This window comes from Onychostoma macrolepis, chromosome 10, assembly GCF_012432095.1.
Source record: "Onychostoma macrolepis isolate SWU-2019 chromosome 10, ASM1243209v1, whole genome shotgun sequence".
Taxonomy (NCBI): domain Eukaryota; kingdom Metazoa; phylum Chordata; class Actinopteri; order Cypriniformes; family Cyprinidae; genus Onychostoma; species Onychostoma macrolepis.
In genome coordinates, this window is record NC_081164.1 from 16,900,139 (window position 1) to 16,925,790 (window position 25,652).

The window sequence follows — 25,652 nt, forward strand, 5'->3', positions numbered from 1 at the left end:
AAAATTAGAAATGTTGCCTTGGCAACTGAATAAAATAAAATGAATTCAAGTACTAAAATGACTAAAACTGATGTAAAATTAAATCTTAAACTAAAATGAAAATATAAAAAGAAAAGCAGATTCAAAATATTTATAAATAATAATATATAATACTAAAATATCACTGCTAAAAGTTTTATTTTGGGGTGATCTATCCCTTTAGTTTGTCAGAAGAGGAATCTGCCACTGAACTGTTGTAGTCCTGTCAACATTTAAAAATAAATAAAATATAAATAATTTAAATAAAAACAAAATAAATATATGTGTCTTCATTATGTAGGCCTGATAATAGAAATAAAATAATAATGTAATCATAATAATAGCTAATAATAATAAAATGTATACATTTGCAACATTTATAAAACACACTTGACAACTTCTGTCTCTATAGTTACTGAGGCACAGCCACAGTGACAACTTGCCCCGGTGTAAGGGACATACTCTCTCCTCGTGAATGTGAATGAAGGGAGGAAGGCAGCGCTAAATGAAATATTGATGTGAGGTTAATTGTAAATGCTCATGAATGTGGTAAGCTCGGCAGTGTCGACTGTCAAGAGTTTGGGCGCTGAACTGGACCTGTGCGTCGCGAGGAGAGCGCGTGCGGCGCTCTGATAACACAATCTGCCGCCTGTCGACATCAAACTTCACTCATGCTCGCGTGCATCCCACATACGCCCAAATTACGTACATAGGGTTCCTGTTTACAAGCCAACCCCATGGAAAACTTGCACTGGTGATGTCAACATCATGGTACGACTTAAAGCGCAAAGAGGAGTTTGGTGACAGCTTCACACAGCTGATCATAATAGAGTGATTGTTGAAGCGCACTCTCGCGATGGAGACGCGCGCCGCCAAAAAAGAGCTGCATCAGAGGTAAGAACGGGTGCATTGACACATTTACACACTTACACAGGTGAAACGCGCAGCGTTCAACGAACCTCAGAAACACAGGTCTTAGTATGCAGGCATTTCTTCATATATTTAATTTGTTTTTATTTAAATTATTTTTGTTAGACCACTTAAGTAGCAGTTTTCTCTCTTCTTTGCAGTCAGGTTATTCTTAGCAAGTGTCTTCATTCAGTTTTCTTTATAACAGGCCTATCAGGCTCAGTAATGGGATGTTTTTAGTGGGAATTAAGCCTCTATTTATCACAATGACATTTCATATCGATTGTTAACACTATAAGATGATAATATACTTTAGCTCCACCGACAGACTTTAGGTTTTTTGCCTCAGAATGACTTAAAGCATCACACACTTTCACATCTACCTGGACCAATGTCCCAGATATTAATATCTAAACAAAATGTAACTTTTTTCAAACAATAACAACACCATGAATCATTCATAAAACAATAACTGCTTAATTTTAAAGGAATTTATTTATTTATTTTAAGGTGTTACAGTGTAATTACAGAAGAGCAATATTAATCAACAGCATGTGGTCACACTTTATTTAAAAGTCCAATTCTTGCTATTAACAAACCATTAACTACAACTTTTGCCTCAGTGAACTACTAATCTGTTATTTATTTATTCATTTATCCATTCACTGAGTTAGCTGGTCCTGTTTGTTTGATTTACTCTTATCTATTTAAAGATAAAAGACTGATTGTTCCTGTTCTTTTTGAATAGTTTGAATCATTAGCCGTAGATGATCAGCCATACATCTGTTTTAGATAATTAACTGTGTTTGGTCACGATCAAGGTCTTGGACATAGACTTGCTTTAATGGATGACCCAAAATTATTATTATTTTCTTCACTTCATTCCAAATCCGTATGACTTTAGTTCTTCTGTGGAACAGTAATGACTAAGTAAATGTAATTTTCATTTTTGAATGATTTATCAATGGAATTATGTTATCAAACATAAAAAAAAAATAAAAAAAAAATGACAAGGAAGTTGCATGATGTTGCAAACACATGACTAACGACACAACCTGCTTTACACCTTCAGCTGGAATCTAGTGAGTCACCATAAAAAAATCTATTGCTTTTAAGAGATTTTAAGACTTCAAAAACAATATTCATCAGTCAACTAGCTTTCTTTTTCAACAAATATATTCAGTTAGTACCACAATAAATTGATCTGTATTGATATATCTAAATGTGTATGTTTGTGTGTGTGTGGACACTTAATATGTCAAATGAACTATTATTTTTGAGGATTTTACATACACACAAACCTTAATTGTGACTGAATGGTGCTTAATGTGTCTTACCAAAAGTGTCTTAATATCACAAGACAACAACTGCATTTAACCAGTTGGGACAACACTTGGAGGAATTCTGTTAGTCTAATACGGACTTTCAAAAAATTCACATTTCTTCTTATTTGTGACTCAAACGGTCTACAAATATGTAGTTCATTTGTATACGTAAAATTCTCATGTAAAATATTTCAAACTCAATTTTTTCTCATATTCCATTTAATTGGCTGTTGAGGTGGTTACGTTTAAAATTTCTTTGGATTCAATCAAATTGCATTGTCTTACTATTTTTAGATTTCTTAGTCAGTACTTTCCATATAAAAACGTGACTGGCCAAACTGCCAAGGAGAGAGACTGCCAGTTGGCTGTTCCTTCACTCTACGTCTTTACGTCTTTTAAGCGGCAATTACCTCACACCAGCTGGACTGATGTCATATGTGAGGGACCTGATAAGAACAGACCTAAACTGTGCTGACTTGATACATAGGACCGTGTGATAAGCACAGCACATGTTTGAATACAAACTCTACTTTTTTGGCGGTATAACGTGTTCTTGTAGATCAGCTGATATAGCATGGCAATAACAACACTGAGGTTGTGGGTTTAATTATAACTCCAGTGCAGTGTAAGTTACTGTGGATAAAAGCTAATCGATAACTGTGAGAAAGGTAATGTTGACCTAACCATCAAAGTAACGAAAACAACCTCCTGTCTTTCCCTTCAGGGTGTTTGTGAACCGGAGTTTGACGCTTGAAAACATCAAGTGCTATGGCTTCGACATGGATTACACTCTGGCAGGTGAGAGCGTTTATAGCGCCGTTGGGAAAAGCTGTCAGACTATGTGTGAAGTGCTTCGTTCACATCCACTCTCTTGTTTTGAACAGTGTATAAGTCTCCAGAGTATGAGAGTCTGGGCTTTGAGCTGCTCAGGGACAGGCTGGTGTCAATCGGATACCCACACGAGCTGCTGGGCTACACGTACGACCCCACCTTCCCCACGCGGTAAGTGTTGCTCCCTTAATGGCTCTGGATTAGGTTATATCGGGTCTGTGAGCTCATGGTTAAGGCTTTTGAGGCTTGCTGTGTGTCCACACAACATTGACAATGTTTACATGCACGTTGTATCTAGAGGTTGATGTTGCATCACAAAACACTGTGATTCTATTGAATTCACTTCAGTGAGAAGTGTCACAAGAAGCAAAAAAATTAACATTTAAACAACAGTAACAAAAGTATACAATAATGCAATGAATTCCAAAATGTAGGTCATGGGAATCTTTTAGTCCTTCAGAAAAAAAGGGGTCTATAAGATTTTTAAAAAATAAATGCATTTAAATGAAATGTATGTTATGCTCTTAAGGCAGCATTAAAAAAAATACAGTAAATTAAAATGAAATCATGAATTATATATGAAATATCACAATTTATAATAAGTTATCTATTTTAATATATTTTAAAATAAAATTTATTTCTGTGATGCAAAGCTGAATTTTCAGCATCATTACATAAGTCTTTAGTGTCACATGATCCTTCAGAAATTATTCTAATATGCTCATTTGCTGCTCAAAAAACATTTATTATTATTATCAGTGTTGAAAACAGTTAAATATTTTTATGGAAAATTTTGTTTTCGATTTTGGTTATCCTTCTTTCAGGATACTTCGATTAATAGAAAGGTCAAAAGAACGGCATTTATTTGAAATGGAAATCTTTACTGTTATGTTTGATCAATTATAGTACCCTTGCTGAATAAAAGTGAAAATTGAATCAGTCCAATATGAACTGATTTCTTTAGTATAAGACAGTATAAGTATAAGTGGACCTTAAGTAAACTTCATTTTCATTTGGAAATCAGTCAGTTTTTAGTTGCTTTTGAGTCTATTATAAACCATTCATGAGAGACTTTGGGCAACCATACAAATAGAAACGTCCTGCGTTACACCAGTCTCAAGGCTCTCATAAAGCAGAAGGTCGCTTGAGGTCATCATTAAAACGGGCTGAATACCAAATGACTCTCTGCTCAATGATACTGCTGGGGGAAAATATAAATATGAATGAACTCTTGTTTTAACTCCTTAGAGGGCCATATTTTGCTATGAATTATTCACTTGTCTGAATGCTCCCAGACGCTGGTTCATTCAAATGTTCTCTCTCTTTCTCCTCTTCTCTCCAGAGGTCTGGTGTATGATACCACTTATGGGAACCTGTTGAAAATAGACTCCAATGGAAACATCCTGGTGTGCACCCACGGCTTTGAGTACCTGAGAGGGTGAGTGAGGGTCAGTGGTGTATTGAGTGAGAGTTTGCTCGCAAATGCCCCCTCAACCTTTCACTGACAACAGAAGATTTCAACAAAGTAGAGTGCTGCGTGGGACAAAACATTAAAGAGAGCCAGGCTGAAAGGCAATAAACCCAGTGTGAAGAAACAGCAGGGTCAAGAGCAGTGCAGAGCAAAGCATTTAGTCTTTAATATCGCAAGTTAATGCACTCAAGGTCTTATTATTGCTTATTATTAAACTTAAAGGAACACTCCACTTTTTTTGGAAATAGGTTCATTCTCCAACTCCCCCAGAGTTAATAAGTTGAGTTTTGCCGTTTTGGAATCTATTCAGCCGGTCTGGCGATAGCACTTTTAGCATCTTTTCATTTTCCGTCGGTCTTAGTACACGACAGAACTACAGAAGAGTCAAGTTTTAAATAGGACAAATATCGAAACTCTTTGGTCATTTTTGAACGCGATGCTACTGGTCTAATCGGATTCAATGATCTATGCTAAGCTATGCTAAAAGTGCTATCGCTAGACCCGGAGATCGGCTGAATGGATTCCAAAACGGCAAAACTCAACTTATTAACTCTGGGGGAGTTGGAGAATGAGCCTATTTCCAAAACAAGTGGAGTGTTCCTTTAATATCTTAATCACTCTGATTCATGAACAAATCATTCAGACCAGTTTTGTGAACCAGATAAACTGATTCCTTAAAAATTAATCAGTGCTTTCTTTAATCATAACAATACAAGCTTACAGATGTGCTCACTAAGCCATAATTGGAAACAAGTTATTTTGGATGTGTTGACTCATCTGCAAACAAAGAGAGAAACACCTAGACACATTTGTGTTATCATAAACAAAATAAAAGAACAAAACCTGTTTAAGTGAAAAGCTGGTTTGACACCATTTTGGCAACAATTAAATGTTCAGTTGAGAAGAGCTGGAAATTAAACTGAAGTTAATGCTCTTCGTTTTTACACAAATTCATCAAGCTGCAATACACAATGTGTGTGTGTGTGTGTGTGTATATGTGTATATGTGTATATAGATAAAAAGTCGCAATTACATTTTACATTTTTTTATTTAGTGGCGGAAACGGGTTTCCATAAGAAAGTTTAATTTTGATACAAACAATATCAACATGTATTTTAAACGAAACAAAAAATTAATTTTCATCAACAAAATTCAGTCTCTTAGTCAATCAGTATGTTACTGATTACCCCCGCACAGTTAAATATGATTGATATTCAAACTATATTCATTAAGATGTGAATTAATTTTTTTAAACTATATAGGTACTCTTTTTAAGGCATAATTTTTATTGTATTTACTTTCTGCATTGTTCTCTTAGGATGTCTGTTTCACACAATTTCAGTGTACTCTCTCTTCCACTAATTTCTCTCCCTCAATTCCTTCTGTTATAGGACGTTTCAGCCTTTTTCTGTCAATTAATGACCTTGCTATTCCATGCTAACCTGTCATTAGCAGTTAGCATACATTTGCATAATTTTCCATGATTATGTAGTTTAACATGCAGTTTTTAATTTAAAAATATAATTTAGGGGTGTTACACCAAAGGACAACAAAACCTAACACTTTTGTACTGGTTCCAAAAAAGTTAAATATTTGAACAATTCTGAGACAAAAATTTACCATCTGCTAATGTCATGGGCTTCACAGGGGGCTTCAGTAACATGACCATGAATGGGGTCCTTCAGCTAATTAAAGTTTTCTCTGGAATTGGCCAATTTAAAATCAGGATATGGTGTCACACCAGAGGACATGGTTTTCAGAGACAAAATGTATCAAGTTCCTACACTTTCAGAGGTGCCACTTTACATTAGGTGGCCTTAACTACTATGTACTTACATTTAAATTAATAATTTGATACAATGCACTTATTGCGTACATACATGTTTTTACATTGTACTTATATTTTTAAAAATACATGTAAATACATCTGTAATTAATTTCTGCAATTAAATTTATAATTACACTGTTGACCCATTCCTTACACCTTAACCCACCCTTAAACCTACCCATATCACCAAACCTGTCCCTAACCTTACCCGTATCCCACCTCAATAGCAGCAAAAGAGTTTTGCAATACAATGTGACCACAATAAGTACATTGTACTTATTTGTTGATGTAAGTACATAGTAGTTAAGGCCACCTAATATAAAGTGTGACCCTTTCAAAAATATATGGATGAAAAAAAAATATTGTCATTTACTAAAATAGACACTTGTACAATTATGCTGGGGGCATATAATTATTAACATTTTTATGCTTTTTTTTTATTATTATTTATAAAAGTTGTAATTTATTGAACCATGCTTGAGACAGTCACACCATAGGACAATTTTGAGATTTGAAAACAGGACAACAGGACAAAGAAATGTTTAACCATTTACTGCATTTTAAATAACAACAATATTAATTATATTCATTTTTATCTTGTGGGACAGTGAATATGCCATGTTACGTCAACAACCCATATATATATATATATATATATATATATATATATATATATATATATATAGTCTACATGAACATTGAACATTAATAAACATTATATAAACATCAAAATTAACATCAAACTTAGTTTATTTGTCTATGCCTAAATATGCCATGTACATCACGATTTCAAAACAAAAGTTTCTGCATGAGGCAAAATATTAAAATGTAATGGATTTAAACGTCGTTAAATCACGCTGTAAAGCGAAACATTACCAGGCCGTTGGTGCCCTCTGCAGGTATTTGTTATAATACATAATGCACTTAAGTTGGTTATGTTCATATTGTATAGGCATATTACATTATGTATTTTAACAGTGTTGTTCAATAAAACCATGTAATTACTTGGTTTTGATATTTTATTTGAGCCAATTATTATTGCCTCATCATTAGTTTATATATAAATAGTCATACTAAAGCCTGATTTTCACGTAGGTCTGTTTGTGTTACTAAAAAATATAAATTACTCAATTGTCAAAATAATCAGTAGATTACTTGATTACCAAAATAATCATTAGTTACAGCCCTAGATTAGTTCAAATATTTCTAAATACAACTGCATTGTTTTACTTTTTGTAATTAAAAGACAAATATTTTGTCATTGAACATTTCTTAAAAATAGTATTAAAATGTCTCTTTCTACTGAACCAAGTGTCTGTATTTTGTCTCATCTTGTGAGCTAAGTGTATTGTCGCACTTCTAGTGTCGATAAGAGGTGATATAGCTCATCATTTTCCATGTGTATGATACAGCTTTCATTCTTTAGGTCAACCATATATTCATGAAAACAAAGTCAGTTTGAATAAGGAAAGCACTAACTTTGCCATAGTATCCTTTCAAATGTTAAAGTTGCCACAGTCATTGCATGCTTTGCATGTGCTGAACCCCCCCACCACCCCTGCCCCCCACCCCACCCCGCCCCCAGAAAAAAGTTCATGCTCAGGATTTAGTTTTTGCTTTAACCTGTAATAAAACATTTAATTTGACCTCCTGAGGTGGATGAACAACACGATTAAGAAGAAAAAAGTTTTAACCTCTATTTTGTACTCTCTTTGTGGAAAATGTCTTGTCTGAGACCCAACCACCCAACCATGATGAACTCATATTAGTAGTGTATTTATATCCAACACCTGCCATAGAAGAGAGTTATGGAGTGTAGATTTTGTTGTTGAATTCCTAGTATGGTTTCTCAGACTGATGAAAGATGTTGAGGACAGGTATAACTGGACCATTCACTTATGCTTTACACTTACATATTTCAGGATTTGGGTTCTGGCACTTCTTTTCAAATACACAACCATATTTACACGTTCATATTCACACAGATTTAAGAACAGTAGCGGCATCAGGACAAAAAAATCATTCTTGTTTTTATTATTATTCTCACACTTGAGGACAAAGAGAGCTTGGATCAGCACTATGAGTTTCCTCATGTATAAGACAGCATAAATAAAGGGTGTTTCATCAGATGCCACCCGACATGGGGTATTGTGGGCACGGTTTTATTTAGCAAGGGATCAGTTGTTTGAGAACAGTAGTTAGCGCTCTCTCAACGATGGCTGCTGTGACATATTAGCTGGGCAGCTCAGTGACAAACTGTTATTGTTCTGTCACAAGCTTTCCGACATGTTTCGAATGCTTATATATATATATATATATATATATGGTGTGTCAGGAAGCATATTTACCTGCTGTTATTCTCATTAACGTGTGTCTGTTTGCAGTGGACAGGTCAATGAGTATTATCCAAACAAGTTCATCCAGAGAGACGACACTGACCGTTTTTACATCCTCAACACACTCTTCAACCTATCAGGTACAGCGTACACAGGTACACATTTACATGGACGTGTGAAAGGATAATTGATTTTGTTAACATGATTTGTCCCTCTCCTTTTCTCAGAGACGTATCTTTATGCGTGCCTGGTTGACTTCTTCACCAAAAGCACCAGATACAAAAAGTGAGACAAATATTCTTTATAATTGCAAGAGTTATGGCTCTTTTACAGCTTCACTGTCTCTCCGTCATGTGAATGATATTCATAATTAACAATGTTTGCTAAAGCAAGCATCACTATTAATCTTGCTTACGATTACAGCTAGGGATATCAATAAAACTTTATGATTTCGGAAGGTTCACACGGCACACATTAAAACCCAGAACACATTAGCAACCAGATAACAAAGCCTTGGCAAGCCAAAAATTATTAAAGTAAATATAAAAAATGATTAAATAGAAAAATCTCTGCAAAGCATGACATATGGAATAATAGTTTATATGGGCAAAAAGCATGATAAAATTCTAGTTTGTAATGTAAATCATATCTTTATAACAGTATAGCAGACTGCTTACATAAAATGCTTATAAATATCAGTTGTCACTCCTTTTGTCCCAATAATATTTCTTAGTAAGATGATATTTAATTGCTTAGCTTTATGATCAAAGCTCTGTAGGTTTTATTGCTAAATGTAGTGCTGTGCAATACAATGATGATTGGGAGATGAACAAATAAACATTCCTCGAAAGCTTGATATATATATATAGCCTGATATATGACCGTTCTCTGTAGATCCCACCTTCTCACATGCCACGATTGGTCAATTATGTACAATGCCTGCATGTTATTGGTCAAACTAATTGGTCAAACTAAGTATGAAAACAGGAAAACAAAGCCAAAACCTGGATATTTTAGGCAATATAGAAATCCTGGCCAGAACGTGTCCCGTAAAAATGGCACGTATGGTCACCCTATAAAAAAGTATAAACTACCAATCAGATAACAGGAGGTATGTAATAGATTATGAACAACAGTTTTTTTTTTTTTCAGCCAAATTTTGATCATGTTGAGTCCTTATAAAACTGCTATCCCTGATGGGTTTATTTGGAAACTTGAAATATGCCCAAGAAGTGTCAGCAATCTGTTTCACTCATTGTTTCTCTCCCACTTAGTTGCCAGAAAGGGTTCAAACACGGTGACTTGTTCATGTCACACAGAAGCATGTTTCAGGACGTGAGGGATGCCATGGATCACCTTCACGACACAGTAACCAATTTTATTTTGACTAAATTTATTATTTTACTTACCCTCTCATGAAAGAATTTACTTACAAAGTTAGTTCCAATTAAAATACGATTACCTTTAAAGGTAGGGTAGGCAATTTCGGAAAAGCTAGCAATAGCAAGCTAGCTTTGAAAGCATAAAATCACTCTCCAAACCCACACCTCCTCCAAAACACCAGTAGACCAGAGACTAACCTGAACATTACAGCACAGAGCGCATAATAATTACAATAATAACGCCTTCCATTCTCACTCAGTTCTGATGACGTATTTTTGCATGAAGAGGTGTGCAGAGGTATGCAAATACATATGTTGACAGGCAGGTAGGACAATATAAATACAGACGATATAAATACATTTAGTTTTTTAATTACATTTAGACCACTTAACTTAGTGATTGCCATCGGGATGTAAAGAAAAAATGTTTTTGAACCAAATCACCTACCCAAATCACTTATAATCATTCCATATAATGTAAGTGTTTCACACTACAGTGTTTTTAATCAGTCATTGTTATTTTTGTCCTATAGGGCACTCTGAAGGAAAGAACACTGAAGAACCTGGACAAGTATGTGATTAAAGACGTAAGTAGTAATTACATGTATATGTATGTGTGTGTATATATATATATATGTTTTTTTTTCCTCAAATCGCTCAAATTATTATTGCTATTTGTTTGTGGCATTCATATATGTATCATTTTGTCTAGCCTCGTCTTCCCGTGTTACTGAGCCGTATCAAAGAGGTCGCCAAAGTGTTTCTGGCCACCAACAGCGACTTCAATTACACCGAGGTAAGGAGAGCGCCAGACCCCTAGAAATAATTTAAACTGCCACTGACAGGCTGCATATCGTTGCACGCTGTCATTAATATTCATATTCCATTTTAATGACACTGTATTATATATTTTCTCAAATTAGGCTATTATGAAATACTTACTGGATTTTCCGGCTGGCTCTAAGGTGAGCAGCATGATCACTCTGTAACTGACACAAAAACCAGTGTTTAGTGTTGATTCTGAGAAACTGCTTATGATCAACTCTTCTTGATCACACAAAGATATTCAGATTCTGAAATGAATCGTGTTGTCTAGAACCCCAAGAAACCGTGGCGCTCGTACTTTGATCTGGTGGTGGTGGACACGAGGAAGCCCATGTTCTTTGCAGGAGGGACAGTGTTACGACAAGTAGACACGGTGAGTTCATGCTGTGCGCTGCTACCTATATACAGAAAAAGCTTTACTCTCTTTTAAATAAAGCATTTATTCAGTGTTTTTGATCATTTTTAATGTAAAAAGGCTACTATACATGATTATTTAATAACAATGAGAATATGAATCCGAAGCCTGTCAAGAACATATCTAGACCCTATTTTACAAAACATTTACAAACATTACACTTTGGATAAAGTGCATTTACCCCCATTTATCATTGAAGGGTTTTGTTCTCAATAACATAAATCCTATTATTACCTAATATTATTAAAAATATTTTTATTAAATATGCTGATTATAATTCAATTTTGTTCATCAAGAAAAGATGTAGTTGATATGTCATAATAATGGTCTAAATATGATCTATTATATTATATTATAAAATGTTATTCTGTTATAAAATAATAGAAATCTTTGTGGGGTGACAAACCTAGACATTTAACAATTTTTGCAGCTGATTATTTTTATAGCTTATTTTTGTGATACATTGCCATTCAAAAGTTTCAGGCAAGTAAAATTGTTTGAAAATAATAATAATTTTTAAAATAAATATTCAACAAGGAGGCATTAAATTGTTCTAAAATGAAATACATTTAGAATGTTACAAAAGTTTCCATTTCAAATACTGTTATTTCTCTTCATCAAGAATGCAAAAAAGTGTAGCACAGTTTCCACAAAAATATGAAGCAGCACAATTATTTATAACATTAATAATAATAATAATAATAAAAGTGACTCGTGAACATCAAATCAGCATATTAGAATGATTTCTGAAGGATCATGTGACACAGAATACTGGAGTAATGATGCTGAAAATTCAGCTTTACACCACAGGAATAAATTACATGTTAAAATATTCACATAAAAAGCTGTTAGTTTCAATTGAAATAATATTTAACAATATTACAGTATTTTTAATCAATTAAATGCAGCGTTAGTTCAAAAAAACAACCCCAAAAGCTGAACAGTAGTACATAAGTAACATTGTACACTGAATAGTTTCAGAAACATTGAGTTTAGTGAAATATCAGCAAACATCTAGTTTAAGTTTGGACTGCACTCAGATCTCATCCTCCTCCTGTTGTTGCAGGACACTGGGAAGCTGCGTATCGGCACATACACAGGAGAGCTTCAGCATGGGACAGTGTATTCAGGAGGTACTCAGATGTTCTCCTCATCATGATCTGTTCGCATGAAGGCACTCCTTTGGCTTACGTCAGTTATCCTTGTTCACCCCCTTTCTTAGGATCTTCTGATATTGTCTGTGATTTGCTGGATGTTAGGGGGAAAGACATCCTCTATGTGGGGGATCACATCTTTGGCGATATCCTCAAGTCAAAGAAACGTCAAGGCTGGAAGACTTTCCTGGTGGTTCCTGAGCTTGTGAAGGAGCTGCACGTGTGGGCCGACAAAGCCAGTGAGTGTGCGCTCATCTAATAGAATAATTTTTCCTTGTTTGGTAAAGAATGGATAAAAATAGTGTCTCGTGTCTTTTTATAGGTATGTTTGAGGAGTTAAGACATCTTGACATCTTCCTTGCAGAATTATATCAGTGAGTATGATGACTTCTCACTCTGAAGTGTTATCACAGTCACCACGTGCAATACTTGACGTGATCGCTAGATGGCGCTAGAGCACTGTCCTTAGTTGATATTAATTAGCTTTTTATTTTTATTGTAGAAAATGTATTTTTTTTTCCCCTGGGTATTTATGGACAGAAAAAACCTGAAACGCACACAAACATCAACATCAAATGAACGTCTCAGCTGACCTCTCATTCTATCCCATCAGGCATTTAGACAGTGGAAGTCAAGAGTGCCCGGATATTAGTGCGATTCAGAACAGGATAAAGGTGAGCTCTGAGGATCTTCTCATGTTTTCACATCTGACTTCTTCTTCATGCAAAATATGCAGAATTGTGTGTTTATACCAGAAAAACTCTAGTCATCTCTTAAAGTGCTAAAACTGTTATTTTAAAGTTGTTCGTGTTTCAGATGGTGACGTACGGCATGGATCTGTGCTATGGGAAAATGGGCAGTCTTTTACGTTGTGGTTCCACAAAAACCCTCTTTGCCAGTCAGTTACTGCGCTATGCAGATATATACTCCATCTCCTGCCTCAACCTTCTAAACTACCCCTTCAGCTACCTCTTCAGAGCCCCTCTTGTCCTGGTAAGTTTGTCCTGGCTAAGTAGACTGCAATATAATTGTTTTATATTATTAATTATAAATATTAACATGCATGTATGCGTATGTATATATATATATATATTTCAAATCTGTAAGTATCATGAACAGGTGCTGGTGTTTTATGAATGTTTTTTGCTTTTATTTGCAGCTGCCACATGAGGCCGCTGTGGAGTCTCAGACTAAAGAGCCCATCGCAGAGCTTTCGGAGCACATGTTCAAAACCACCAACATCAAGGTTTGAATGGCACACTCACTTTTATTTTTCATTCTAATCATTCTGTTATATATTTAGACTTTTTTTTGTTAATTTTGTTTTAAATTGATGAGGTTATTTTTCCTTTTTTAAATATCAAGTTGATTTACATTATCAGTACATCTTTCCCACACAGCGGCAATGTGAGTGTGACGACGGTGACTGTGGACTAGATGATAATTGTGCCCGAGATAACCCAGCTACATCTACAGAGACATGAGGACTGATTTTTTTCTTAACTGCTGTAAATATGAACTTTTTATTTAGTATGTTTCACTTTTACAGTTTCCATTCCTGCCTTAAAACTGTGTATTGATACACAGCGCTTGTGTGGTTGATTTGCAGTATTAGCTTGAGCTTGGGTAAGATTACACTTCTGGCAGATAATTGTGATTAAACGGAATTTGCCAAGTTTTTTTGTGAAGTCATGTTAAGTTAAATGCTTTTGTGTAGTTATTTGTAAAGCAAGATTAAAATCTTTATTTAACCATTTTATAAAACTTTTATATTCTGTGCATTTAATTAAGACCTTTGATGGAAGGTATTTAGTCTTTTGCATGTCAACCAACTGGTTTGCAGGATTTTGAGGTCTCATTGGGCAATTTTTTTTCTTCCCTTTTCTCCATTTGTTTATCATATCTCCTCAATAATGCAGGAATGTGCATATAATAGGGTAACTTAAATTAGTAATTTTAAAACTGTTTCTATGTTTTGCTATTTATTTACTATTTTTCATAAGCATATTGAAATTAAATATTAAAGTGCTTTATTTTAGACTTCTTCTGTTGTTATTTATTTCTAACTTAACAAAACTCATAATACCAGCACGTGTAAAAGGTTCATTTCCAGTTGTATTCAGTTAAACCATCGTTGGTTCCTGCATGGGAGCCTTTTAAAAGCTTAGCAAAGCAGTTTGAGTTCACAAATAGACCATATATAGAGGATAAGGAACTGTGTTCATTTGTGTTTCAGATGGTGACGTACGGCAAATTATATATATATATATATATATATATATATAAACGGTGATAAAATAGGCAAGGGAGGGGAAAAAACTTTTAATAGCTAATTTATATGACCTGAATTAATCCAACAAACGGACATCTTCAGGAAAATCTCTGCACGGTGTCCGTAAGATGGCGGCAAAGACTATATAGTGTGTGCACTCGACTTGAACGGAAACCTTTCCTTTTATGATAATCAGCTTGTTGGAGCATAATTGGAAAATTAGACCGTTTATATCATACCGCTAACGTTACCGTGTTCGTACAGTAAGATCTCGCGCTAATTTCTCTTCATTTCCGTTGCGTCAACCAATTTTAACCTGAGAGAGAGGAACGATAACCAGGCTAAAATGATCTTTTTCTTTCCCCAATGACCATAAAATAGCATTATAAATTACCAAATTAACATTTATTACCACAGATATCGATAGGTATACGTACAATGATTATCATAAAAGGCAGCCCGTGTAAAGGTATGTTGCTCCTTCTGTGTAAATCAAGCGTTAGAACTCGAGGAGTAGCGTGTTGTTTAAACTCAAAACGATTTAAAAAAAGAAAAAAGAAAAAAAAAAATCCCACTTTGCACATTGTAATGGCCAGCAAAATAAAAGCTTATGGCACTTTCCACGTGAGGCATTGATTAGAGGAACAATTTTGTGATTTTGTTGTGAGAATTATTAGATATTTTTATTTATATTGTTTGTTAAACTATTATTGCGTAACCTTACAGACCAAGCTGTCCATTAAAATTGTGATTTTGGCCTGTCTTGACCTTCATGACTGAATGTAACATTAACATCATAAAACAAACATCATTTGGACAATGAATTCATTACAGTCCGGTTCTACAGTTCAATCTTTTGTTTATTAAAAAAAAAAGAAATGTAGCATTCAACCCTGTTATTGGATTATTTTACTTACAAAAATAACATTCTTAATGAAGTAACATTATATAGCATGAAGTAGGCTAAATTATATCTGAATTCAGTGTGGACTACATTTGTCAAGCTCAACCATTCAGCCCTATTATTGCAAAAACTAAGATTTTTCTTTAAACTGAAGTCAGTCATTATCTACAAAGCAACATTTGGTTGTAGACTATTGCAAGAAGACTTTAAATTTAGCTTGACATGAGGCTAATAATCAATATTTACACTTGATTTTACACTTGAAGAATTTCTCGTCCTATTTTGAACCATATTCTTGGAACGTGTCTGATGAAAACAACTAGGTTAATTCTCCAATAGAAGATTTGAACCTGAAGACTTTGATCAGTGACAATGACAAATGAAACAGGTTTTCTCTAAATAAATCCCAGTGTGTTAAGGGTGTATGGATTGACTGCCCTTTGACTTTAACTGGATCTAAGTGTCACACAGACTCGATTTCAACCAGATCCAGCAAACCACATTGGAGTTTGCTTTAAAATTAAGTTACTTCATCACGAATAACAATGTAGTGGTTTTAAGACACCAGACCTCCTTTGGACAGTTTCACATCCGCATTCTGGCAGCTTGACAATCCCGAGGCCTATAAGACTATTTGAGTCGATTAAAGCTTTAATAACCCTTTTAACCGTTTAACTCAAGTGGTCTTTGACCCTTTTTGAGTGACCTTCAAATGAAACTCGATAAGCACAAACACTGGAGTACAATTCAGTGGTAATTAACTTGTTGCATCATGTCTAACACAGTTAAACCACCAAGCCAAAACAAGGTGTAACTGATATTAAAACCAAACACGCATACAAATTTGTTTTTTTCTCCGTAACCAAAAAGCAGATGTGACATCAGATTAAAGTATACAGACTATTGAGCGAGTTAAAGCATCCTGTTTTTCACTTAAATATAAGAAAGGGTGATTCCATAGAAGAACCAGTTTTGGTTCTTAGCGTGTAGAACATTTTATGAATCTAAAGAACCTTTTTATAAAAACATTTTGTCCCATTGAAAGATTCCATGGATGTTGAAGGCTCTTCATGAAACCATATAGATGCCAATAAAACCTTTATTTTTTTAAGCGTGTTTATCAGAATTTATGATTTCATGAGGAACTTTCAACATCCATGGAATCTTTCCATTCAACTAACAATTATTTTTTTAAATAAATAAAGGTTCTTTGGCATAGATGGCTCCATGAAGAACCTTTCTACTGGACTAAATGTTCTTTAAAGTAGAAAAAGTGGTTCTTCTATATGGCATTGTTGCCAACCCCCCTTTTTGAAACTTTTAACAGTGATATAGCGGAAAAACATTCTTCACATTAAGTTAAACATGGTTCTTTTAAAAACCAATCACTGAAAGTTCTGAGAACCAAAAATGGTTCTTCAACCATCTGAAAACCCCTTTAGGAAGTTTTATTTTGAAGAGTGTGATGACGTGTCCCATATGATAGCACCGCAGACACATATAATCTCCCATTCCTCACATTCCACTATTTCCCAGCAAGCTTTGCAAACGTGCCCCGACAAGTCACAGTCATTACTAGAGTGGTTGAGGTGCTCCGCTTGCTGAGAGTTTCCCACCTCAATGGATAAACAGGGTTAAGGTTTAACCCCAGGCGTATTCCTAAAATTGCACCACTGCCTCGGTGTAAAAACCGACTTTGATGAACAAATTTCATTGCAGAGACAATTTTTATCACTTAAGAGCTGATAACGACACATTTACAGTCTTCACGTGTAGTGTTTCTTGTGAAGTTATGATAATAGAGTAACCTATACTTCTTCAAATTCATAAAGTATATTCATATAGTTACAGGGAAAGTACAGACACCTTGTGTAGTGCCTCGCCTCGCTCATATAGGCCTGGTATGCATGATTCAGAGCCTATAGGCTTGATTCACGCAGTTATGTTAAGAACAGTCTCAGCAATGCCGAGAGACACGTTTAGCAGTCCTGGGCCCCTCTCCTGACCATCCCCCACCCCTGGACTTGCCTCCCTGCATTCCACCGAAAACATTCCCTTCCCCCTGCTAACCTGTGACAAGGGAGGGTCCGACCCGTGCACCTTTATTCGGCCTTTAGCTCCAAACGAAGCCTAGCACCTGATAACTCGACAACTGAGGGAAATGGCAAGGCCGCCGAAACAAATGAGGCCTGAAATCAGCTTGAAGTCCAAAAAAGAAGTGATTTTATTTCTCAAACACATGCGTTACACCAGTTACAGTTGGAGGTTAATCTATGTAAAGGGACAACCTGACCGATCTGGCACTTATTTCCCAGGGTTCCCGTGAGTGTTGAGCATATCAGAGGCTAAATGCTATGACAATACTATTGCACTGCTAGAATGGATGGTACAGTAGTGCAACATCGTCAGAGCAGCTGACCTCAGCACATCAGCACGTGGACAGAGGGACAGCCATCTTCTCTGACCAATGACTGCTTGCCCTCAACTCATCATTTTTACTTCTACTGGCACCTTCCACCTTATCAGCAACAATATATGAAGAGTTCATTCGCAAAAACAGATATCTCTGTTTTTACCAATTCTCAGAAATCATGTTTTTTTTCCATGAGTTATTTTGACTGGGTAAAAAAAAAAAAAACAGCTAACTAATACAATAAAAACATGATTTTTGAAAATTAAAAAAACGGTGTTATCCGTTTTTGCAAATAAACTCTTCACATACATACATATACACACGCCCTAAAAATATATATTTTTATTTGTTTTCAACAAAAATAATGATTTACATAGGCCTTTTGCACTATATGTATGTATGTATATAGGCCTTATATATTTATTTTGCAATATATCAATATATCAAGGCATTATATATATATTTTGATATGTACATATATACATACACACACGCAATAAAATGCAGTCACAACTTAAAACAATATAACATCATTATTAATACAACAATACTACTAATAATTTTTTGTTTCCAAATAAACCATTTAAAAATAATTTACTCTGTTAATTTTATATATAAATCAGCAGTTACAGTCAAATTAAAATGCAAGCAGAACAACTAAAAACAATATTAATACAACAACAACATTAATAATACTGTTTACACTATATGTTCAGGTGTCTTTGTTATACAGTGAAATATACATTTAGTTGCTGAATAATATTAATTAACAACGTGCACTTACAATAGGGTTAGGATTAAGATTTAGTTTAGGTTACTGCATGTAATTATTTATAATTTACTGTTATTACTATAGTAAATACATGTAAGGTGTAATAAGGACATTGAAAAATAAAGTGGTACAGTGTTAATGTTATAATATAGTAATAAAATGATTAAATATTATTGACAATTAAATATATGGTCTTTTTACAATAAGTGAAGAGTCAATAATGATAATAAAAAATGCAAAAATAATACTCTCTGAAAAACGATTTGAAGCATGTTTGTTAAACATTTACAGTCTGCAGTAAATTTGTACTGTGTGTCAGCTTTCCTGGTTTTCCAGGTCTCCAGGCCTCCACATGTTAAATAATGTCAGAGTAGGAGAGGGTGAGAGGTGAAGGCAATAGAGGGAGGTGGAGGGCTCTGTTCTATCAGCCAATGCCCTTTTAATATTGCACTGCTCTTCTGATTGGCCAGTAGTACAACAGAAAAAGGGCAATGGACAAAACATGGTTCAAATCACCATATCATTCCCCTCCTTACATTTGACCAGTTGCATTGCATTTAGATTTATGTATATTTGATTTCATACAGCTCATGCACAGTTGGTTGGAAAATCAAAGGAGAAGCGCAGATGACAATTCATTAAAAGTATTACTCACAACCAAATAATTAATCTACAAACTATGACTAAATGATGGCAACGTCCACTAAACAAATTTAAAAAGAAGGCTTGGCAAAATTAAAATTAAAACCACATCTTTCCCACGTTTCTTTTACGGTTTGTCTCAGTGGGGCTCTGTTTTATGCAATGAAAACAATTTTTAGAGCTTGAAAATAACTTGTTTCAGTTTTAATAGTGCAATTAAATAAAAAGCTAACTTTTTAAATGGATGCCTCTCTGATTCAACTTAACTTTCTCCAGGAGCGAGTTAATATGTCAGCACTTCTGACAAGAGAGAATCACAGTATTCCTAAAACAACTGCAACTTTTTTTTTTTTTTTAAGACCTTGGTAGTTACATAAGATTAAGTCAAATCGAAACAAACTTTACAAAAATAAAACAAAAACAAAAACAGAGAGAGGCAGTTGTTTTGCTTTTTTATATGTGCAAAACACCAATGACAATTTTAATTCAGGGAGCCCACATTTTTCATGATTTGTCCATAACCTTTCCAGCTTTTTACAAAGACTAAATTACGATTTTAAAAAAAAAATACAAACACTACAAATATTTATTTGACTTGAAATAGCTTTTTAACAACTGAGCATAATTAAAACTTACACTGCCTACAGGAATTTCCAGTACTTTTCCAGGCCTGGAAATCACTTTTGAAATTCCCTAATATTTAGTTTTCCAGGACAGTGGGAACACTGTGAAGTTTAAGAAATTATGCGACTTTATAAACCGTTTTTAAAACTCAAAAACACATTTAAACACGTTGATGTACAGCGTTCAGAGCTATAAAAGTAAGAAAACGCTTTAGCAGGTTGCTTAATTTGCATTAGCATTTTCAAAAACCTGTTGATAACCATAATAAACTTTACGAATTACTGTCTAACCCTAATTAATTCTCCAACAATTTACAATCGCATTAGATGCATTCTGACAGAGTTAATACTAGAATTAATTCGAATTAAACGCTCTCGCCAGTTTCGCGTGTTTGTTTTTATTCGGATTAATTGTAAAGTATCACTAGCCCAACTAAAGTTCGGCAGACAAACGAATTTACAGTTAATAACGGTGATGTGTTTACCTCAAATTCACACCGTTTAAAAGGGTAAATCGTACCTGATGATCACACGACCAGAGCGTGCATTTAAACAGTAGCATTTCGTCTAGCCTTCTCCGTTTCCTCAGACAGCAAACATTGCGCACATAAACGCTGCATACTACAGAAGAGATCTCGTACCCAGGGTTTGATGGCACACGGTCCTGATGCGCATGAAAATGAGGCGAGTGGATTGGTCCTATCCATCCAAACTCTCCTTTACGCCCTACAGCTCCCGCCATTTCCGCCCAATCATCCCAAATGCATGAAGAGCACATAGTGAACCCCAAATTCATGAATGGCAGCGAACCAAGGGAGGGACACTCCGCCAGAGGGGAAAAAAAAAAAAAAAACGAAGAGCGAGAGTGAGAGAAGAGGAAAAGTTGAGTAAAAGGTGCAAAACCTGAACGCCTTCGTCTTCGGTCCTTTTTCAAATGGTAAATGCATTGAGACTCTCCGTTTGCGAGAGCGCAAAGTTAAAATCTTACCGCGCGGCTCTGCAAAATAAACGAGCAAATGTAAAGACGCGCGGCGTCACGGCCTTCCAGCGTCAGACTCCATCTTTGACTAGTTGACATTCAGATCTAGCCGGAGCAAATGCCTCATTTGCATGCGCGCCGCTGATTGGTCCGCTGCTGCGCTAGTCTCTGCCGCGCGACCAGCCGTTGGTTGAATCCTCAGCTCCTCGGCGCTGTGACTCGTGCTGTGATTGGACGCTAAACTGATACCGCCGCTGCATACTTTAATTGAACAACAAATGCGCGACGCACTGTGTCTCATTCACAAATTCACCGCCGTCCGCTCTGATCTCGGATGATACTACTGCTCAAATACATGCGTTAGAAGCATTTACGATGACAATCACTTCTCATTCCATTCTTATATTATAGTATTTCTTGATTATTAGCAGATTTAATGCAAAACTCAATACTTTAGAAGGGTCTGACACAGATGTGAACTAAATGAAAGTTCAGAGTCAGACTCTTGGTTCTATATGAATATACAAAGATGTTTAATTACATTTCACCATTTCAAAAGATGATGTTTGTGTCAAAGCACAATAAAGCATCTCATACAGTTATGAGGTAGGCTACATAATATTTAATATTTAAGCCTGTTTATTCATTTTTTGATTGATCACGCGTGTAAACATGCCAGTGAAAACACTGATTCACATTATAAAATAAAATTGTAAAGTATTTTAACATTAAATGAAACAAAAAGAAAAATGCATTTAAAATGAAATAAAAAGAAAATGCATTTATGCATATTTTATCAATAACTCTGATCAGAAATCAAATCTGTGTCACTAAAACTTTAAAGATTTGTTTAGGAAATGTATGAGGAACATCTTGTTCAAATGCACATTTTACATCGATTTATTTATTTTTCTTAAACTTACATTGCTACAGGGCTGTTGTTTATTTATTAATAATATTTTTAAATTTTATTTAGAGCTTTACAAAACGAAAAAAAATGCACTGATCTCTAAAAAGTGCATTTGAACTAAAAACACCATTTTTAATACTTCAGATGACATAAATATAAATATGCACCTTTCTCTAATACGATTTTACACAGGTTATGGGAGATTTTGTGGGTCGGGCCACAGCGGTGGGTCGAACCAGGGCTGGTTCTGGGTGGCGCTTGAGTCGCCAGTGAGCTTTGATTGACATCTGGAGGAGGGTAGTGGGCTGTGAAATGTGGCATTCTTGGCCAAGGGAGCTGAAATAATGGTATTGTTTAGTGAGAAAGGGCCCATTTCCCCCTCCCTTTCCCTCTCTCTGTCCCCCAATCTGAAGGGATCTGATTGTGTGGTTACTCTGTTAAAAGTGTTTGATGTGGGCAATGCATTCAACAGGCTGCGAGGAAAACTACAAGGGATGTTCTGCCTGTCTTTCTTTCTGGCCATTTAAAATCATAACTGACTCCAGAGATACACCTTGCTTCTTTGATGTATCACGCATTAAAAGTTAAAAATTATCAGTGGCTTTTCCATTATGTTTTTTAATCCAAATTTATACATTTATAAACAATAAACGTGTTTTTCAAACCATTAATAACTAATTTCTGCTGTCATATGTTGCATTCTATAAATCATTTGAATTCATATACACTCTGGTATGTTCTGTAAGTGGATTCTCTTTAAAGGTTATCATGTTACGCTGTTCAAGGGTTGATGTGCAACTCAAAAACATGCACAGAAAATTGTTGCTTCGTTTTTAATAGTAGTATATATTCACAGAGAAAATGTACAATTTTAACACTCTACATTAATTGAAACATAAATATATATATATATATTTTTTACGTAACTGTAAAAGTATAGCTGTTTTTTTAAACCCATTAGTTTTAATGTTAGTAAGAAGGTGAGTGGAAATGTATTTCGTATTTAATTATTTTGGGAAGCATGGTTTTAGAAGAAATCACTATTCTAATTGTTTTGAGCAAAATATTTGTATTTTTCTTTTTCTTATATTTGTATTGAATAACACCATGTTTGAAAACCATCAAACGAATGCAATAAAACACAAAGACTAGGAAAACTAATTTTGTGGAGGAAATAAAGTTGTGTAGATATTTCTAAAACACTTTAATAAACATGCTTGTTATTTCTATGTTAAATATTCAGAGAATTATCAACAGAATTACAGCTGACGTAATTCTCAAGGAATGATTCAGAAATGTGTGTTTAAATTGTTCAGAAAAACAGATCTAATTGTATTTAATGGATTTGATCAGTGTCATCGTGTCACCTTTAATTTCACAGTACGAAAGACAGGCTTTTCAACTTTTTGGAGTATAAATTTGATAAGAATTATAGTAATAATTATTTGTGAAACTAGGAAAATGATCAAGAAAAATTAGTAACAGAAAAACTGATTTACACAGAAAGGATGGAATCATATTTACATTAAATAAAACACATGTAACTGACTATACATGCTTCAAATAAAAACAGCAAATCAGACATTAGAATTAAATAACAGTTTTAAAAAGATTTCCTTTGGTAGAAATCATTTTTCATTTCTATGCGGTCAAACTGTAATTCTCCATTTAAGATGCTGTCATCACATGTCTCTCTTCAGGGTTTTGATTTAATAAATGCACTAAAAATATATAGATAATTAACTGCAGAAGGCAATTGTGGTTTCAGCATTTAAATATCTATATTTTTAGGGTTTAATTCTTGCTGTTTAAAAATGATTTTAACTACCTGATTTAACCATAAAACTAATTTTGTTGTTATAAGTTAATCTATTTAGTAATATTTTTGACTTAACACGCGTTAATTTGAATGTTACCAGTTACTTTAGGTGTTTTTTTTTTTTTTACATCACACTATTTTTTCAGTATTTCAATTTGTTTTGTAAAATGTTATGCTCAGTGAGTTTAGAGTTCAGATTCAGTCCTTGAAAAACAAACTAAAAAACATTTTTAAAAGTCTCACAAATTTAAAAAAGAAAATGTATTTAGAAAAAAAAGAAAAGAAAAATGATGATAACCAAAACTGTTACTTTAAAAAAAAAAAATTCTAATCAAATATTTTGACTTTTCGAACACATTTGTTTCTTTTTCACCTTTGAATTCATTTGAAATGCTTCCTGTTTGATCTCCAGCAGTCATACCTGAGCTGTGTTTCCGAATGAGAACAGGAAACCTTTCAAACATGGGAGGTAGAGTTTTGTTATTGTTCTTTCTTTCCCCCAATTCCCTTCCTCCAAAAATGTTCCTCCCCTCTTCCTCTGCCCTTTCACCTTTCCCTGCCTACCCTCTTCTTCTCCATCCCATGCCTCTCTCCCTCATGGATCACCCAAGAGGGAAAAGCAGCGCTGATAGACAGTCATTGATCATTTCCCCGATCCGAGCCGAAGGTTAATGGATGAGCCTCTTCTATCGCCGTCACAGTGGGTGGTGACACGGACGGGATGCGAATCCCTTTGAGATTCACTGCTCTTTTTTGGAGTGGAGCCCCACCTCCAGTTTTCCAGAACTCTTCTCCCCCCCTTGTTTTGCCTTAAGAAGTGCTGTCTACCCTTTCCAGCCCAAAGCGGGTGTGTGGAGCGCATGCCCGGCATTCCAGCTGTGTGGGTGGTGGTCCGGGGTTCTCAAGCTGAACGTGACACCAGACATCACAGCGTTTCTGTATAGGGGGGATTCCAGCCGTATTCTGAGCTTACACATGCTCAGGGTGTCAACATTCACGGCAAGAACCTTTCTGCTCATTTTGCCTTCGTACAGCACCTTCACACCCAAGCCATTTGGTTGGCGTAACATTTCAGTACTAAACTGACTTGAGAATAAAAATCAATGCAATTATAAATGAGAGAATAACTGATGGTTGTGGAATTAGATGGAATTAAAAAAGCATAAAGGAAAAACATTTATTAATTATTTCACAAACAATCAACTGGTCTTTAGTAATCTAAATGTATATTTAGCTGACGTGAAATTCTTTTTGGGAAGTTGACATGTCCTGACATGTGACATGCCATACTCCGTCTAAAACATTTTTTGTCTCTAATGCTCACCAAAGCTGCATTTAGTTGATCAGAAATGAAGTACAAATAAAATATTGTCAGGTGTTATTAGTTTAAAATAACTCTTTTGTGTTATAATTTAAGATGTAATTTATTCCGTGGATGGCAAAGCTGAATTTGTGTTACACAATCCTTCAGGAAGCACTCTAATATGCTGATTTGCTTCTGAAAAATATTTATTATTAATCATTTTTGTGGAAATGTTGATAATTTTTTTAGTGAGTAGAAAGCTGTAAAGAAAATCGATTATTTAAAATAAAAATAGAAATATTTTGTAACTTTATAAATGTCTTTACTGTCACTTTCGATCAATTTAATTCAACCTTGCTGAATTAGTATTAATTAGTAATTAGTAAGTATTAATTGGTATTTTTTAAAGCTTACTGACCCTAAAGTTTTGATTGGTATAGTAAATAACAATTATTAAGTTAATGAATCTTAACTTGTAAAATTTCTTTCATTTTTGTCATGCTTTTAAGTGCAGTGTAAAT

The 25,652-nt window shown here is 34.7% G+C and overlaps 1 protein-coding gene across 1 annotated transcript; it reads left to right on the forward strand.

Moving 5' to 3' along the window:
* Positions 1–718: 718 nt before the first annotated feature.
* Positions 719–14,532, forward strand: nt5c2l1 (5'-nucleotidase, cytosolic II, like 1). Its single transcript, XM_058789091.1, has 18 exons — positions 719–912; positions 2,977–3,050; positions 3,137–3,254; positions 4,426–4,521; positions 8,767–8,858; positions 8,946–9,003; positions 9,993–10,086; positions 10,634–10,687; positions 10,813–10,896; positions 11,024–11,065; positions 11,197–11,298; positions 12,407–12,473; positions 12,563–12,733; positions 12,817–12,868; positions 13,108–13,168; positions 13,311–13,487; positions 13,654–13,740; positions 13,895–14,532. The coding sequence occupies exons 1-18, from the start codon at positions 875–877 to the stop codon at positions 13,976–13,978; spliced, it is 1,551 nt and encodes a 516-aa protein (XP_058645074.1). The 5' UTR covers positions 719–874; the 3' UTR covers positions 13,979–14,532.
* Positions 14,533–25,652: the final 11,120 nt, after the last annotated feature.